This window comes from Triticum aestivum, chromosome 7B (assembly GCF_018294505.1).
Source record: "Triticum aestivum cultivar Chinese Spring chromosome 7B, IWGSC CS RefSeq v2.1, whole genome shotgun sequence".
Classification (NCBI taxonomy): Eukaryota; Viridiplantae; Streptophyta; class Magnoliopsida; order Poales; family Poaceae; genus Triticum; species Triticum aestivum.
The window spans coordinates 408,201,018-408,216,685 of record NC_057813.1 but is presented as its reverse complement, the minus strand read 5'-3'; the positions used below and the strand labels follow the sequence as shown (position 1 = coordinate 408,216,685).

General features: G+C 44.3%; 1 protein-coding gene across 1 annotated transcript; it reads left to right on the top strand.

The window, feature by feature from the left end:
* Positions 1–6,470: 6,470 nt before the first annotated feature.
* On the top strand, positions 6,471–11,452 carry LOC123155917 (60S acidic ribosomal protein P0). The gene is made up of 5 exons (XM_044574070.1): positions 6,471–6,805; positions 6,912–6,980; positions 9,156–9,254; positions 9,338–9,730; positions 9,929–11,452. Exons 1-5 carry the CDS (start codon positions 6,542–6,544, stop codon positions 10,211–10,213), a joined length of 1,110 nt encoding a protein of 369 aa, XP_044430005.1. The 5' UTR covers positions 6,471–6,541; the 3' UTR covers positions 10,214–11,452.
* Positions 11,453–15,668: the final 4,216 nt, after the last annotated feature.

Genomic DNA, 15,668 nt, shown 5'->3' with positions numbered 1-15,668 from the left:
GCCACAAAAAAGCTGCGTCCGGCGTTTTAGAAAGACGAAGGGACACTGAGTTGGGCCAGCGTACAGGTCTGCAGGCGCCAGTTTGCAAAATGCATACAAACTGGCGCTTGCAGCGCTAAATAGGAAGTGCCGGCCCATCGAGGCACGGTCATTCGTTCGTTGCAGACACGCATAACACACTACGCTCGATGTGTTTGAGGCACGCTCGTTCGTTGAACAACACACCACATTCAATATATTATTTTGGTGTAGCACAAAAGGAGGGAGAGCGGCGTTTTGGCACATGGGAGAGCGCGCTCCTAGTTTTTAAAATGTGTTTTAAACATATTTTAAAATGTCAAAAAATCCCAAACAAAAACTTGGCGCGTACATCTCGACATTGTAAATGCTCACAGAGTCGTTTCGCGAAAAACCGACAACTTATGTATCGCATGTGAAAAAGACAAAATCCGGTGTTGAAAAATGTTTTTCACAAGATATCATTTTGTTTTTTTACACAAGTCACAAAAAAAATGTTGGTTTTCTCCGAAACTTGACGTGCACACATATAATGTGGAGATATAGGGGCCAAAATTTTGTTTGGAAATTTTTCACACTTTGAAATATTTGTTTTCGCGTGCAGGAGCGCGCGCTCCTAGGAGCACCAACGGATTTCCAAGAACCACACTACTACACTATGTATTACATCCCAAAAAAAGTATTAAGAAAAACTAAACGGGCCGTCCCGTGCCAAGCCTCGCGGCCCAGGCACAACCCTAGGTGGGCTACGTGCCGACATGATCCACCAGTCGGGCCAAGCCCACACGGGCCGAGCGCACGGGTTATTGGCCAAGCATGCTAAGACCGACCCATTTGGCTAGGTTTGCGTGCAAGCCATTTTCACTCTCCATCATTTTGCTCCACTCGCCACACGAGAGCTATATCTTGCATTAAGCGGGACCGAAGCTTTTCTCACGTCAAGGCACAATAGTATTGGGTCGGCCCATTTAGTGCGCACAGACTTAAATAAACTAGGAATAAATGGAGGGCGTTGAGGGATCGATCCCTGGTCTCCTGACAGCTCGAGAGTTGGTAACACTCGGCTCGTGATAAGTTAGTTGGGCACAACCTACTTTAGGCAAAACGAGCTGGTTTTTATTTATTTTTTCTGTTTTCCATTGGTTTTCTTTGTTTTTAGTGTTTCTTTTTTTTCTTGTTTTTTTCGTTTTTCTTTATTTCTTTCTCAGTTTCACTTTGTTTTTATATTTTTCATCTGTTTTGTTACTTTCTTTCTCATTTTTTCATTGTTTGTTCTTATGTTATCTCTCGGTTTTCATTGTTTTTCTATACACATTTTTTTATATATCTTATACATTTTTGGAATACATGTTAATCATTTTTCAAAATTTTGATTAACATTTTTCAAATATCATATTAACATTTTTTTGAATACATGGTTCATATTTTTTCTATACACATCTAACATGTTTTAAAATATTTGATTAAAATTCTCTAAATGCAAGTTTAAGATTTTTTTAATACATGGTCAATATTTTTTCTGTACACATTTAACATTTTCCAAATGCTTGATTAACAATTTTATATACATGCGGGCCAATCCCCGAGCCCTTTGGATCCAAGCTCTAAGGAGGAGGAAGTCGATCCAGTGTCCATGGCGGAGGTCGTGGCCCAGAAGGCCCCCGATGCTTATGATACGATGGATGTCGACTTCGTGCCGGCGTCCGGGTCCCCCATGGTGCAGGCGGACCAGACGTTCAACCTGGCGATCCTAAAGGAGCACCGGGTGGCGCAGGCTCGACTCGTCACGGAGCGCGCGGATGTCACTGTCATCGAGGCCCTCCTGCAGGCGGAACCGGATGTCGTGGACATGAACCGGGCGGCGGAGGCTCAACTTGACGCGGAACGCGCGGATGCTACTGCCATCAAGGCCCTCCTGTAGGCGGAACCGGATGTCCTCGACTTGAACCGGGCGGCGGAGGATTAACTCAACACAGAGCACGCGGATGTCGCTGCCATCAAGGCACTCATGCAGGCGGAATTGGACGTCGTGGACGTGAACCGGGCAGTGCTCGCGCCCATGCAGAGCGCACGTACGCTCCGCGTGAACGAGTACCTGGAGGCCGAGGAAAACCACGGTGCGGCGACACACGTCGGCAGCTACGGTTAGTTCACGCCGGCAGCCAAAGACGAGATGGCCGGCTCGTTCCATGAGCAGTGATAGTTTTTTCTTCATGTTGTTGTTTTTAGGGATCTTTTGTTGTGTAAAAACATATATTTATGCAAGTCACCTGACTTTCATCATTTCGGTCAGTCGACCATTTCTGGCGGTTGGATGAAGATCCTACGTCTCCTGACCCTTCTTCTTCCTCACCTCTTCTTCTTCCCCTACAGACCACCACACGGGCCGCACAGATCTTCCCCAACATGCGATTGGATAAACATTCTGTATGAACAATCATCAGGAGTTAGAGAAACATGTGGCAAATAATCGATGACAAGGAAAATAGGGGCAAATCCTCAAAGGGCGAACAAACATGTGGCAAATCCTCAAATTCCCCTTTCCTTCGCGGGATCGATCGATACAAATCCTTGTTTGACGTGTCAATTAATACGTATTTTTTTCTCCAACACCCAACAAGCTAACCATTTCGCTCCTCATTGCTTGATTAATGCAGTGCCATGCAAACCAACCTTCACACTTCCGCATGCATGTTATCACTTGCCTCAATTAGTGTTAGTGGCCTTCTGCAAATTGTAATTTTGATACTTGCCTTGTATACAAAAATGGAGGTAGTAACCAAGCACAATAGCGTTGGTCGTCTAGCATGCGGTAAAGGTGGTTTCTCGAAGCAGACGATGGAGAAGCGGAGTCAGCGAAGAGTAAAATGATGGTTACTTCATCCGTGCTTTGTGATTTGACACCTCACTGCTTTTGTGAATTGTGATGGAAGGGACGAGTCGTTACGCGAAAAACCGACAAGTTATGTGTCACATGTGAAAAAGACAAAATCCGGTGTTGAAAAATGTTTTTCACAAGATATCATTTTGTCTTTTTTACACAAGCCACACAAAAATGACGGTTTTCTCTAAAACTTGACGTGCACACATATAATGTCGAGATATATGGGCCAAAATTTTGTTTGGAAAATTTTCATACTTTGAAATATTTGTTTTCGCGTGGAGGAGCGCGTGCTCCTAGGAGCACCAACGGATTTCCAAGAACCACGCTACTACAATATGTATTACATCCAAAAAATAAAAAAATTACAAAGTATTAAGAAAACCTAAACGGGTCGTCCCGTGCCGAGCCTCGCGGCCCAGGCACGACCCTAGATGGGCTACGTGCTGGCATGATCCACTTGTCGGGCCAGACCCACACGGGCCGAGCACGTGGGTTGTTGGCCCAGCATGCTAAGACCGACCCATTTGGCCAGGTTTGCGTGCAAGCCCTTTTCACTCTCCATCCTTTTGCTCCACTCGCCACACGAGAGCTATATCTTGCATTAAGCGAGACCGGAGCTTTTCTCACGTCAAGGCACAATAGTATTGGGCCGGCCCATTTAGTGCGCACAAACTTAAATAAACTGGGAAGAAATGGAGGGCGTTGAGGGATCGATCCCTGGTCTCCTGACAGCTCGAGAGTTGGTAACCACTCGGCTCGTGATAAGTTAGTTGGGCACGGCCTACTTTAGGCAAAACGAGCTGGTTTTCGTTTTTTTTCTGTTTTCCATCGGTTTTGTTTGTCTTAGTGTTTCTTTTTTTTCTTTTTTTTTCTTTTTTCTTTATTTCTTTCTCAGTTTCACTTTGTTTTTATATTTTTCATCTGTTTTGTTACTTTCTTTCTCGTTTTTTCATCGTTTGTTCTTATGTTATCTCTCGGGTTTCATTGTTTTTCTATACACATTTTTTATATATCTTATACATTTTTGGAATACATGTTTATCATTTTTCAAATTTTTGATTAACATTTTTCAAATATCAGATTAAAATTTTTTTGAATACATGGTTCACATTTTTTCTATACACATCTAACATGTTTTAAAATGTTTGATTAAAATTCTCTAAATGCAAGTTTAAGATATTTTTAATACATGGTCAATATTTTTCTGTACACATTTAACATTTTCCAAATGTTTGATTAACAATTTTATATACATGATGAATTTTTTGTCATCCTTTTTTAATACATGGTCAACATTTTTTCTATACATATCTAATATTTTCCAAAGGCTAGATAACATTTTTCAAATACTTGTTCAACATTTTTTCAAATGCTTGATTAACATTTTTATGTACATGATCAATTTTTTTTCATTTTTTGAATACATGGTCAATATTTTTCCTACACACATTTAATATTTTCCAAATGCTTGATTTACATTTTTTATATGTTTGATTAACATTTTTATATACATGATAAATTGTTTCATCATTTTTAACACAAAGGTCAACATTTTTTAATACATATTTAACATTTTCCAAATGCTTGACCAACATTTTTAAAATACTTGTTCAACAACTTTTCAAATATGTGTCTAACATTTTTTTCAATAGAAAAACAAATGCATAATTAACATTTTTTACATACATGATAAAAAATTACTCTATACACATTTAAAAAATTCCAAATGCTTTCAAAGAGTGTTGTCTGTAATATATATATATATATATATATTAAGAAGTGTAAACAAAAGTAAAATAAAAAAACGAAAATAGAAAGGGTGCTTCGGCCTCCCGCGCTCCTAGGCTGGCCCATCTCGCTATCCTACAGCGAGGGTTCGCTAGGTCTGAAAAAAGAGAGAATTCCTTATTTGGCCCTTTCTTAAAATCTGTTTCCCTTTTTGGCCCAAAATAAAATATTTTCCCTTTTTGACACAAAGTTTATTTTGTTCCCTCGATGACATTTCCGTCTCCTTTAGTCACTAATAATGTTAAGTGTGAGATGAAAAGACCATTTTACCCCTAGTGCACTATGTGACTGAGGATATTTATGTAAAAAAGTAACCACTGATTTTATGAAATATGTTCATTGATGTTTTGCATATATATGCACTTCAATAAAATTTTTCCTTAGCTAAATTGATCCGTGCATACAAAAGAGGAAAACACCTGTTCAACTTGCATAATCATATCTATGATAAGTACTATTTATCACACCCTCAACAAAAAAGTACAATTTATCACGTTCAAAGTACTCCGATACATACTCCTAAATCTTCTAACTAACACACATTTAAAACTACAGTACACATAATAAATCCTCCAAACAAGTAGTAGACCGCGCGCGCCGGCAGCTACACCACCACGCGGGCACGCAAACGAGGACGACGAGAGCGTCTGTCAGCCACGAGCAGGCCGACGCTGAGATGGTTCGCCCGGAATGAGGCAGTCGCGTTGTTGTGTCGTCCAACCTCTGCCTCCTCTTTCACATGGCGGCACGGCTGCTGCCGCGCAGCTCCGGTAACTCCTGCCACATGCACTGCCTTCCGTCAAGTACGAGTTGCATGCCTCGTGTAGGTTCTTGTTTTACAGGTAAAATTCAAACTAGCCAACGCATCCAAGATTGATTCTGTTTACAGGTCTTGCCGCCCTGAATTAAAATATAAAATATTCAAAACTGGATATTTAGTTCAAAATTATCAACATTTTATAATGTGTATGGAAAATAAAATGCAAGTATTTAGTGTGTGTGCATGCAGCTCGTCCATCCCCTTCCTCACCCTGTCACGTGACAAAAAGTACTGTGTGGACCCGCCAACCCTGTATATCTATTTGTATAAGCTTGGTATTGCTAAAAGAGAGAAAATGAGGTCTACTAGCCACACCAATCTCAAAGCAATGTTTGTGGCCGATTCTATACCGGTACCTCCCTCCACCGGTAAAAAAACTTAGTCGGCTAGCATAGCTAGCTACGTAGCCCGGCGTTGCACACATACACAACTCCTATGCCTTCTTTTAGCTACCGTGGTGTAGTGACACCAGTCCTACACAGACACGTTCACACACAAGTAATCAAGCATACATGTATGGGATGCTACTGTCCTATACTCGTAGTTAACACCAACAAAGAAGACCACGACCGGCCAGCAGTGCTGGAACACGCGCATGGGCACACGCCGTTCCATGGATGCCGAGGTCGACCATCCGTCACCCTCCGCCTCGCCATGAGCAGCAGCAGCATCGACCCAGGGTGGGAAATAAGGAGAGAAGTTCGGTCATGGGGTTTCTTCTTCATTCTACCTGTGAACTAAAGCAGGGGTAAATCCGACTTTTTTGATTGCACCTGATTGTGTTAGCGGCCAAAAGTGATGAAAATGTCATTAAGGAAACAAAATGAAGTTTAGGTGTCAAAAAAGGAAAAAATAATTTTGCAGGGCCAAAAAGAAAAGCATATTTTAAGAAAGGGCCAAATAAGGAATTCTCTCGAAAAAAAAGGTCTCGCTGAAAGCTATAGGGGCGCCCCTCTCGCCACCCACAATCCCCGCGCCACTCACATCTCTGCGAGCTCACCCCGTAGGGTTAGGGTTTCAGGCGGGTAGCGATGCGGGTCAAGAAAAATGTCCCCAAGATCGACAGGAAGCGAGACTACGACATGAAGCTTTGTAAGTTGCTGAATGAGTACTCCAGTGTGCTCATAGTGGAGGCAGACCACGTCGGCTCCACCCAGCTCGCGGCCGTCCGTAGGGGCATCCGCGGCGAGTCGGAGCTGCTCATGGGGAAGAACACCCTCATCCGCCGCTGCATCAAGGTGCACGCCGAGGCGACGGGCAACGACAAGATCAAGGCTATCATACCGCTACTCGAAGTAAGTCTCTCGGCCGGATCTTGCATCTTTCCCTGTGTGCGCCCATGATTCATCGTTTATCAGTATGCGTCCTTTAATTTGGTGCTGCTGCTGTTACTGATTGAAGGGAAACGTCGGTCTCATCTTCACCAAGGCTGACCTCAAGAAGGTTCGCGAGGAGGTCGCCATGTACAAGGTGAATTAGCTCCTGTACGCCTGCCCTTGTCCTTGATTGCTGCCTAACTCGTCTGGTTTCTTTGCTAGTGCTGTAATTACCAGTCACGGGAATGATTATTGGGTGTAATAGTAATTCTGTGCAAGACAAAGCATGTTACTTGGGTATTTGACTATGCATCTTTGTGATTAGATGGGAGACGGTTCCAAATCTATATCATTTATGGGACGAAAATTATCTGTATGAATATCCTAGGGGTTCAAACACAACACTCCCTATTATGGTAGGGGTTAGAGATCTGAAGTGGTTATTGCTTGTTGCTGCTGGCTTAGTTCTTATGTTCAAGATAAATTTGCAGTTTGTATCTTGTTTTAATTATTAGAGGGTCACTTGGGTGCATGACTTTGACGATTCTTCAGTAGTAAAACAGCTTGTTGGTTGGGATACAACTTGTGTCTTCAATAATGCAAATAGCAGTGTAGCACAAGCCGGAGGTTGTAGTATTATTGTTGGTGCTTTTTCTTATGGGATTATTGGTGCTTATTTGTATGAAATTTTACCTAAATGCAATGGTATTTTGTGTTGCATATCTTCATTGAGTATATTGATGCACCGTCATATGGGTGGGTGAAGATTTTGATTAGACAGAGGAGAACATGTGAGATCTTTATTGTGCATCTCAAACATATATTTGTCCTTTGATTATGTATTGTGAAAGTTGTTGCACTGATTATATTAAAACCTCGCGCAGTAGATATAAATACATCAGGTATTTGGCAAGATAATAATTGGAGATTAATGAATTCTTGTCTACTCTAATTTGCGGGGATGGTATGGAAGTTTCTTTTATTTAGTGTTGCAGCTTAGGTACCAAGTATTCCCCAGAACTGACTTGTGTGAACTATTGAGATTTGAGAATATTTCCATTGATCATTTAATGTGGAACATTCCGACAAACCTTAAATTTTACTCCTCCGTCCGGAAATACCTGTTGAGAAATGAATGTATCTAGACGTATTTTGGTTCTAGATACATCCATTTTTATCCATTACTCCGACAAGTATTTCCGGACGGAGGGGAGTAGTATGGATATGTAACAATAGGAATATGGCGGTTGGTGCTTCCTGTATTTGTATGCAGTAGTATTTCCTGTTGCATGCTGTCATGAACCATAATGATAATACTGTATGGACCTGTCCTTTGAGTTTGTATTCCGACACCGCTGCATGGATAATTAAAACCTCATCTTGTTCATTGCTGTCTATGTTAATTCTGTAATTACTATTTATGGAAAGTAATGTTAGGTTGCATGGATTTAATAATAATTCAATCTTAACGCAAGTCTGCCAAAATTGCACAAGCATGGTTGCTTTAGTTATATGGGAGTCGGTTCTAGATCTGGATCATTCGTGGTTCTTATGGAAGAGGTTGGAGATCTCAAGTGGTTATTGTGTTCCAATGCTGCATGCATTACTCATCTGCAATCGTGCGATCTTGGTTGCATGAATCTGGCGATGATTCACTTTTAAAACAGATTATTGGTTTGGTGATAAATATGAATATTGGATGGTTAGCGCTTATTTGTCTGAAACTTTACTTATATTTTTATGCAGTAGTACTATTAATGTCGTCATGGAGTATACGGATATACTCCCTATGAAACATTTTATAAGACGTTTTTAGATTCCATGACAGTGTCAAAAAACGTCTTATATTATGTTACGGAGGGAGTACTGTATAGGCGACTATGAATGTTATTTTGCATCTCAAACGTGGATTTGTGGAAGGCGAGCCTTGGCGCAGTGGTAAAGCTGCTGCCTTGTGACCATGAGGTCACCCTTCCCCGGACCCTGCGCAAGCGGGAGCTACATGCACCGGGCTGCCTTTTTTTTGCCAAATGTGGATTTGTGCTTTAAATTTGTATTGTGAACACTGCTGCATTATACATTAATACTTGTACAGTAGATATAAATACTTCGGGGAGTTTGGATTGCAACTGGAAATTAATGAATTGTTGTCTTTGCATTTATGTTTCATTTTTTCAAGTAGCCCACAGAACTGTTTTGTGTGAAACTGTGAACTACCGAGAATATATTCATTGATTATCTAATTTTTAAAACATTTCTAGTTTAGCCATGTTTTATCTTTGTGACCTGGTGAGTCAGTGACGTTGATCTTGTTTTTGTTGTACAATAGGTTGGGGCCCCTGCTCGTGTTGGGCTGGTTGCTCCTATTGATGTGGTGGTTCCCCCTGGCAACACTGGTCTGGATCCCTCCCAAACTTCTTTCTTCCAGGTGAGAACCATTGGTGATAACACTGCAGTGTACTCAGTGCTAAGCAAGAGTTCTCACCCCTGCCGTGTTTTTTTCTCATTCAGGTGCTTAACATCCCCACCAAGATCAATAAGGGCACTGTTGAAATCCTGGCCCCGGTGGACCTCATCAAGAAGGGTGACAAGGTGGGCTCGTCCGAGGCTGCCCTGCTTGCCAAGCTCGGTATCCGCCCATTCTCCTATGGCCTTGTGATCACAAATATTTATGAAAATGGGTTAGTCTTCAGCCCTGAGGTTCTTGACCTCACGGACGAAGACCTGACTGAGAAGTTCTCTTCTAGTATTTGTATGGTTGCGTCATTGTCTTTGGCACTCTCGTACCCAACCATGGCTGCTGCAGCTCATATGTTCGTCAATGGGTACAAAAATGTGCTTGCTATTGCTACTGAGACAAATTACTCCTACCCTCATGCTGATCAGATCAAGGAGTACCTCAAGGTAAACCTCCTATTTTTTGTGTTATGCTTGCTGGGTTCAAAATGTATGCCATCTCTGCCTCATGAATGTTGCTCTGACTTCAATGTTAGTTGAGCCTTACAAAGATTATTGTCGTTCTTTGATAAAGCTAAACATACTGTAGTTTAAATGTATACACTGATGGAAGAATATGAGATGTTTATGTTTTTTTATGCCCAGGATAATGCAGAAACATGTGCTGAACCCGGTGCCACAAAGACAGGACTATCAGAGTTGCCGTTGGATGTGATAGAGAAGCTGCTGAATAATATTTCTTGCCGTGGTGATTGGGCTCGCCTTCGTTGTGCGAACAAGTTTTGGAAGGCAAAGGTAGATGGTGCAAAAAGGCCCATGCAGCTGCCATGGCTTATATTGCCATCAACCACGAAACCTACCTATTACAGCACTGATGGACAAGCCGTACACCGACTTCGCCTCCCGGACAGTGTCAGGAGAGCTAAATGAATCACTGGAGCACATGAAGGCGATTGGATTCTTCTGGCTGATGACACTAAAACCCCAGTAAACAAGATTGAGGCTGATGAAAAATAAGCTATACTACACAGGAACCAGCTCTACAACTTGAGCACTGGACGCGTTATCCCTCTTCCGCAGCAAATGTCTTCTCATGGGGGAAGAGTTGATGTTGAAGTGAGGGTAGGTGCTATAGCTGGCTGCCTAGGTTCTCCCAATGGGTTTGTGGTGGTTGCTATTGTGCGTCCCTTAGATAGCCCATTTGAGCGTGCAGCTTATTGTAACCAGTCGATGGAACTGTGGGACGATTGCGAGTATATCGGAGGTCACAGGATGGAAGATGCAGTGGGGAACTACGTGCCACTTGATGATGAGCTGCTGGATGTAGTCCACAGGGATGGCTCTTTTTATCTCTTGACCAACGATGAAGAAGTTGTGAAGCTGGTCTTTGATCGCAATCAGATTGTGCAGCCAGTGTCAGGACTTGGAGTTATGTTGCGGGATGACTTACCAGCAAACAGATTTTTGGTGGAACAAGGCCAACAAATATGGCGGTACCTTGTTCCAGTGCAAACAGGGCTCCTGATGGTAATCAGATACATTGTGGGTCGTCGGACTGAGAGAATAAGAGTGTTCAAGCTCGAAGACAAGGATGACCAGCTCCGCTGGATTGAGCAAGATGATTTACCTGGTCACAAAGTATTCATCGGTCATGGGTGCTCAAGATGTTATGAAGTTGGTGATGAAGTTCTTAGCGTCTACTTCTATGATGACAGAGAGGAGCTGAGGATGCCTCAGTACTATTTCAGAGATGATTCAGGGATTGCAACAAGTTTGGAGATTTTTCCGTGGCCAGTTATCATGGGGGAGTCACAAATTGAGAGTGTCTTCATGGGGGAGTCACAAATTGAGAGTGTCTCCGAACGCTCTCCACCCGCTTGGTGGCTGCACAAGTGTCCTAGAGCATGATATGAGTTGTAATACGTTCTCGTATCCTGCACTCTATCGTGAAGAATTTGCTGGCTTGAACTTTAAAGGCAGTCGTTTGTAGAGCTGGCTGTGCTTGGTTAAAAATATCTTTGAGCTATATATTTGATGTAGACATATGAGGCTTCATAAAATTTCTGTTAACTCGTCTGGTTTTGTTTTAACCCTAGTGATTTTGTTTTGATTAACATGTATGACGAGATCATAAGTCCGATACTATGCAAGTGGTTGTCTTCTCTTTCATTCAGAGCATAGTTTGTAGTTTTAGCTGTATATATGATGAAAGATGATATGATAAACGCATGGTTGGTCACTGAACTAAAACTCGTAATCACGGTTTCGAGAAGAGGGTCGACGACCCTACCAAGAGTGATAAGTACTTGCCTTAAGCTTGATAACATATAATGTGAGGCAAAAATTAATGTTGCATACGATACATTGTCAAGGTTTGTCAAACAGCTTCACACACGCATGGGATTTGACATGTTCTGCTAGGAGCCGCTATCAACTATATGCTCGTGTTCATGTGTACGTGAACCTATAGGGTCACACACTTAAGGATTTGACATGTTCTGCTAGGAGCCGCTATCAACTATATGCTCGTGTTCATGTGTATGTGAACCTATAGGGTCGCACACTTAAAGGGATGTAGCCCATTTGGATTGGATTTGAGTGAAAAATGGATGTAAACTTTTAGTGGGTTCAAGTGTTGAGTCCACCTCGAAAGTCTATAAAAAAGAGTGGACGCACCTCTTAGGGTTGATCTTTACTCTCCCTCAATAGTTGGCGCCACTTCAAGATGGCAACAGGGACGAAACCCATCGGGTTTTGCCTATCCAAACCCACCCCCACGAGAAAATCACAAACCCGTCCCTGACCCTGTCACCGTCTGCGGAGGCAGCCTTTTACCCATCCCATAAACTCGTCGGGTTTTCTAAACCCACGGGGAAATCGGTATATTTAAGCAATCATATTAGCAACAAAAAAATAGCATCTCAGCAACAAAAAGAGCATATTTCAGTAGCATAACTTGGGCAAATTTCAGCACAATACAATACTACATAGTTCAACAGCTACAAGGAGCATATTCTAGCAGCATAACTTGAGAACAAAGATAAATAACAACAACTACAAGTACCATTTTTAGCACAATACAATACCCCATTTCACAACAAATATAAGCATATTTCAACAACAAACAAGATCATATTTTGCCAGGTATTGTCGGGTTTCGGGTTCGGGGACTATCGAAATAGGTGTAAACCCACGAAACATGTCGGGTTGTATAATGTGCCTAGCAACAGCCCCACGGGGATGAAAAGACGCCCATCCCTGTCCCCTAATAGGGTAAAAACCCGCGGGGATACGGGTTTCGGGGCCCCGTTGCCATCTTGAGCGCCACTCCCATGCCCCTTGATACGTTCCAAACGCATCTACTTTTTCAAACACTTTTGCTCTTGCTTTGGACTCTATTTTGCATTATTTGAATGAAACTAACTCGGACTGACAATGTTTTCAGCAGAACTACCAGGTGTTATTTTTGTGTAGAAATAAAAATTATTTTTTTTGTAGAAATAAAAGTTTTCAGATTGGGCTAAAAATATACGATGATTATTTTCAGAATATATTAAAAATTATTGGCGAAGAGAACTAATTGAGGGGGGCTACCAGAGAGCTACAAGCTCAGGGGGCGCGCTGTGTGAGCTCGTGGGTCCCACAAGCCTCCGTTAGCCCTAACTTCAATTCCATAAGTACCATCTTGCAGAGAAAAAAACAAAGAGAAGGAATCACCGCGTTTTACGATACAGAGCCGCCGTCAGCTCCTGTTCTTCATCTGGAGGCTTGATCTGAAGTCCGTTCAGGATTCCGGAGAGGGGGATTCATCGGCGTCGTCATCATCAATCCTCCCATCAACAATTCCATAATACTCACCACTTGGAGTAAGTAATTCCTTCGTAGGCTTACTGGACGGTGATGAAGTTCGATGAGATTTGTCATGTAATCAAGTTAATTTGTTAGGGCTTGATCCCTGGTGTTAGCAGTTGCATGACGATCCCATGCACATACATGGTACCCATGTACCTGCCCACGATCTCTCTGCATGCGCACGTCGCCAAACTCTCTCTGTGCGCTGTTGCGCTGTGTACATGTACTATATATTCATATGTATGGAATGAGAGCACCCAAGGTGCATCTTCTCTCTCACAATACTACTCTACATGGTATCAGTTACCAGGTTCCTCTAAACCTCCCTTCCGTTGCACCCCGCTCTTGGCTACGGCAATCCCTCTGCCACCACCGCCGACTCCTTCCCCTCTGCCACCCTCCGAGCTAAGCAGCGGCGCCCCGAGCCCCATCCGCTCCATGCCGCTCCTCACCCCCGATGCCCTTGCATAGGGCGCGCTGCTCGCTCGCCATTATCTCGAGGCGAGCTCCTCGTCGGCGGTGCCCAACCAGTCGCTACTCGTCGGCGTTTTTATCAACCAACACGTCCCTATCGTGCTTAGAATCAATCCTCCCAACTTATCCCAATGACATACTCTTTTCGATGTGCAGTTCCAGGAGTCTGGCGTCACTGACCACCTCACCGGGTCTTCGCGCCGCTCGGACACCGCATGGCTCCAGGACGACGCACACATCCTCTCATGGCAGTACAACAGGGTCAGTCCTGAGATCTTCGTCTTACTACACTGGCGTGGTGCCATCGTTGCCGAAGTCTGGGATTCCATCGGCTCCATCTTCCTGGAGAACTGAGGGCACCGGCTCGTCGTGCTCGCCACCGAGTTCCGCCACATCTACCAACGCTCCTCCTCCATCCTCTCCTACTTCACCAGACTCAAGGAGTGCGTCGACTGGCTGGCGGACCTCGGCGAGCATGTCTGAAAGGATCGATATGGTTGACTCGAGGGAAGGGGTAAACTAGGTGAGCAACCTATATGATGCTAGCAACAACAATAACACAAGCAAGCAAAGGGTACAACGCAAATAAAGCTTGCACAAAGTAAAGGTAAGAGGTAACCACAAGTGGAGCCGGTGAAGACAAGGATGTGTTATCAAAGTTCTTTCCCTTTGAGAGGAAGTACGTATCCGTTGGAGCAGGGTGGAGGCACAATGCTCCCCAAGAAGCCACTAGGAACATCTTAATCTCCTCACGCCCTCACACAAATGCGAGACGCCGTGATTCCACTAGCGGTGCCGTTGAAGGCGACAACCGGAGCTTTACAAACAAGGTTGGGACAATCTCCATAACCGAATTGGAGGCTTCCAACACCACCACGAAGCTTCACCACAATGGAATGTGGCTCCAAGGTGACCTATTGTAGGGTGAAACCCTAGATGGAGATCTTTCACGAATTGGAGGGGAAATCCCCAAGAACACGAAGAACACGAGAGAGGGAAAACACTCAAATTGACTAGATCCAATCACACAAATGCTAGATCCAAGAGCACACAAGAGATCACAATAATTTAAGGACAACAAAGGAAAGATACAAGGTAACTAGTTCATCCCAATCCTATGAGGAGAGAGGTCTTGATGATCCTATGATGGGGATCTTTCCCAAGATGGGGGGCTTGAATCCACTAGGGATCTTCTCCATAGGAGGTCTTGATCTCCATGGGATAGGTATCTCTCTCTCAAGAGGAGGTACAAGGAGCAAAGCTCACTAAATCATGTCATATACTTTGCTATCCTTCCAAATGAGCTAGGGAAGGAGTTTATATAGCCTAGGGACGAGTTGTGAGAGAAAGGGGGGATACAAGGGTCAAAACCCGAAAATGCTCGCAGGCATGGAGGAGGGGTCCGGGCACCCGGGGGTGTGAGGCCCGGGCACCGAGGGTGGTCAGGGACGCGCCGGGCTGCGGCTGAAGGAGGGCTGGGCACCCGGGGCCATTTGGCCGGGCACCCAGGGTGGCCCAAGTCAGTGCCAGGCGGGGGAGGCCGGGCACCCGGGGGTAGTGGCCCGGGCACCCAGTGGGGAGGGCCAGCAGTGGAAGGCCGGGCACCCGGGGCGATGGCGCCGCGCCCAGGCTGGGGGCCGGGCACCCGGAGTGGCCAAGGCCAGTGCCCAGCCGGCGGCCGAAGGCCCGGGCACCCGAGGCATGGAGGGTCGGGCACCCGGGGGTTCCAGAGCCTCCGAGTCTTCACGCTTCGGGCGTTTTCCTTCCTTCTCCTCCTCCATATGTGCTTGGGTCTCCCTCTTAGCTTCTTCATGGACTTCTTCTTGGTACCTAAGAATGCACAACAATTCCGTTTGAGGTAGAACCTGATTCTCGTGTGAATTCGAATGGAGTTCGAAGAGGAAGGAGTCAACCTCAGTTTCGATGACGCGTGCGCGGACTCTTGTCATTGGTACTCTTCATGCTTGCGGTGGTGATGGAACGTCCATGAGGATGAACGAGGGATGCTCCGCATCATCTCCCCCCCCCTTGGGAGAGATCCGTCCATGGATCGTGATCT

Bases quoted from the DNA above. Each gene is read 5' to 3' on its own strand.
- LOC123155917 (XM_044574070.1), top strand. From the start codon at position 6,542: ATGCGGGTCAAGAAAAATGTCCCCAAGATCGACAGGAAGCGAGACTAC. The intron at 9,255-9,337 runs GTGAGAACCATT...TTTCTCATTCAG, and splicing joins CCCAAACTTCTTTCTTCCAG to GTGCTTAACATCCCCACCAA. The intron at 9,731-9,928 runs GTAAACCTCCTA...TTTTATGCCCAG, and splicing joins AGATCAAGGAGTACCTCAAG to GATAATGCAGAAACATGTGC.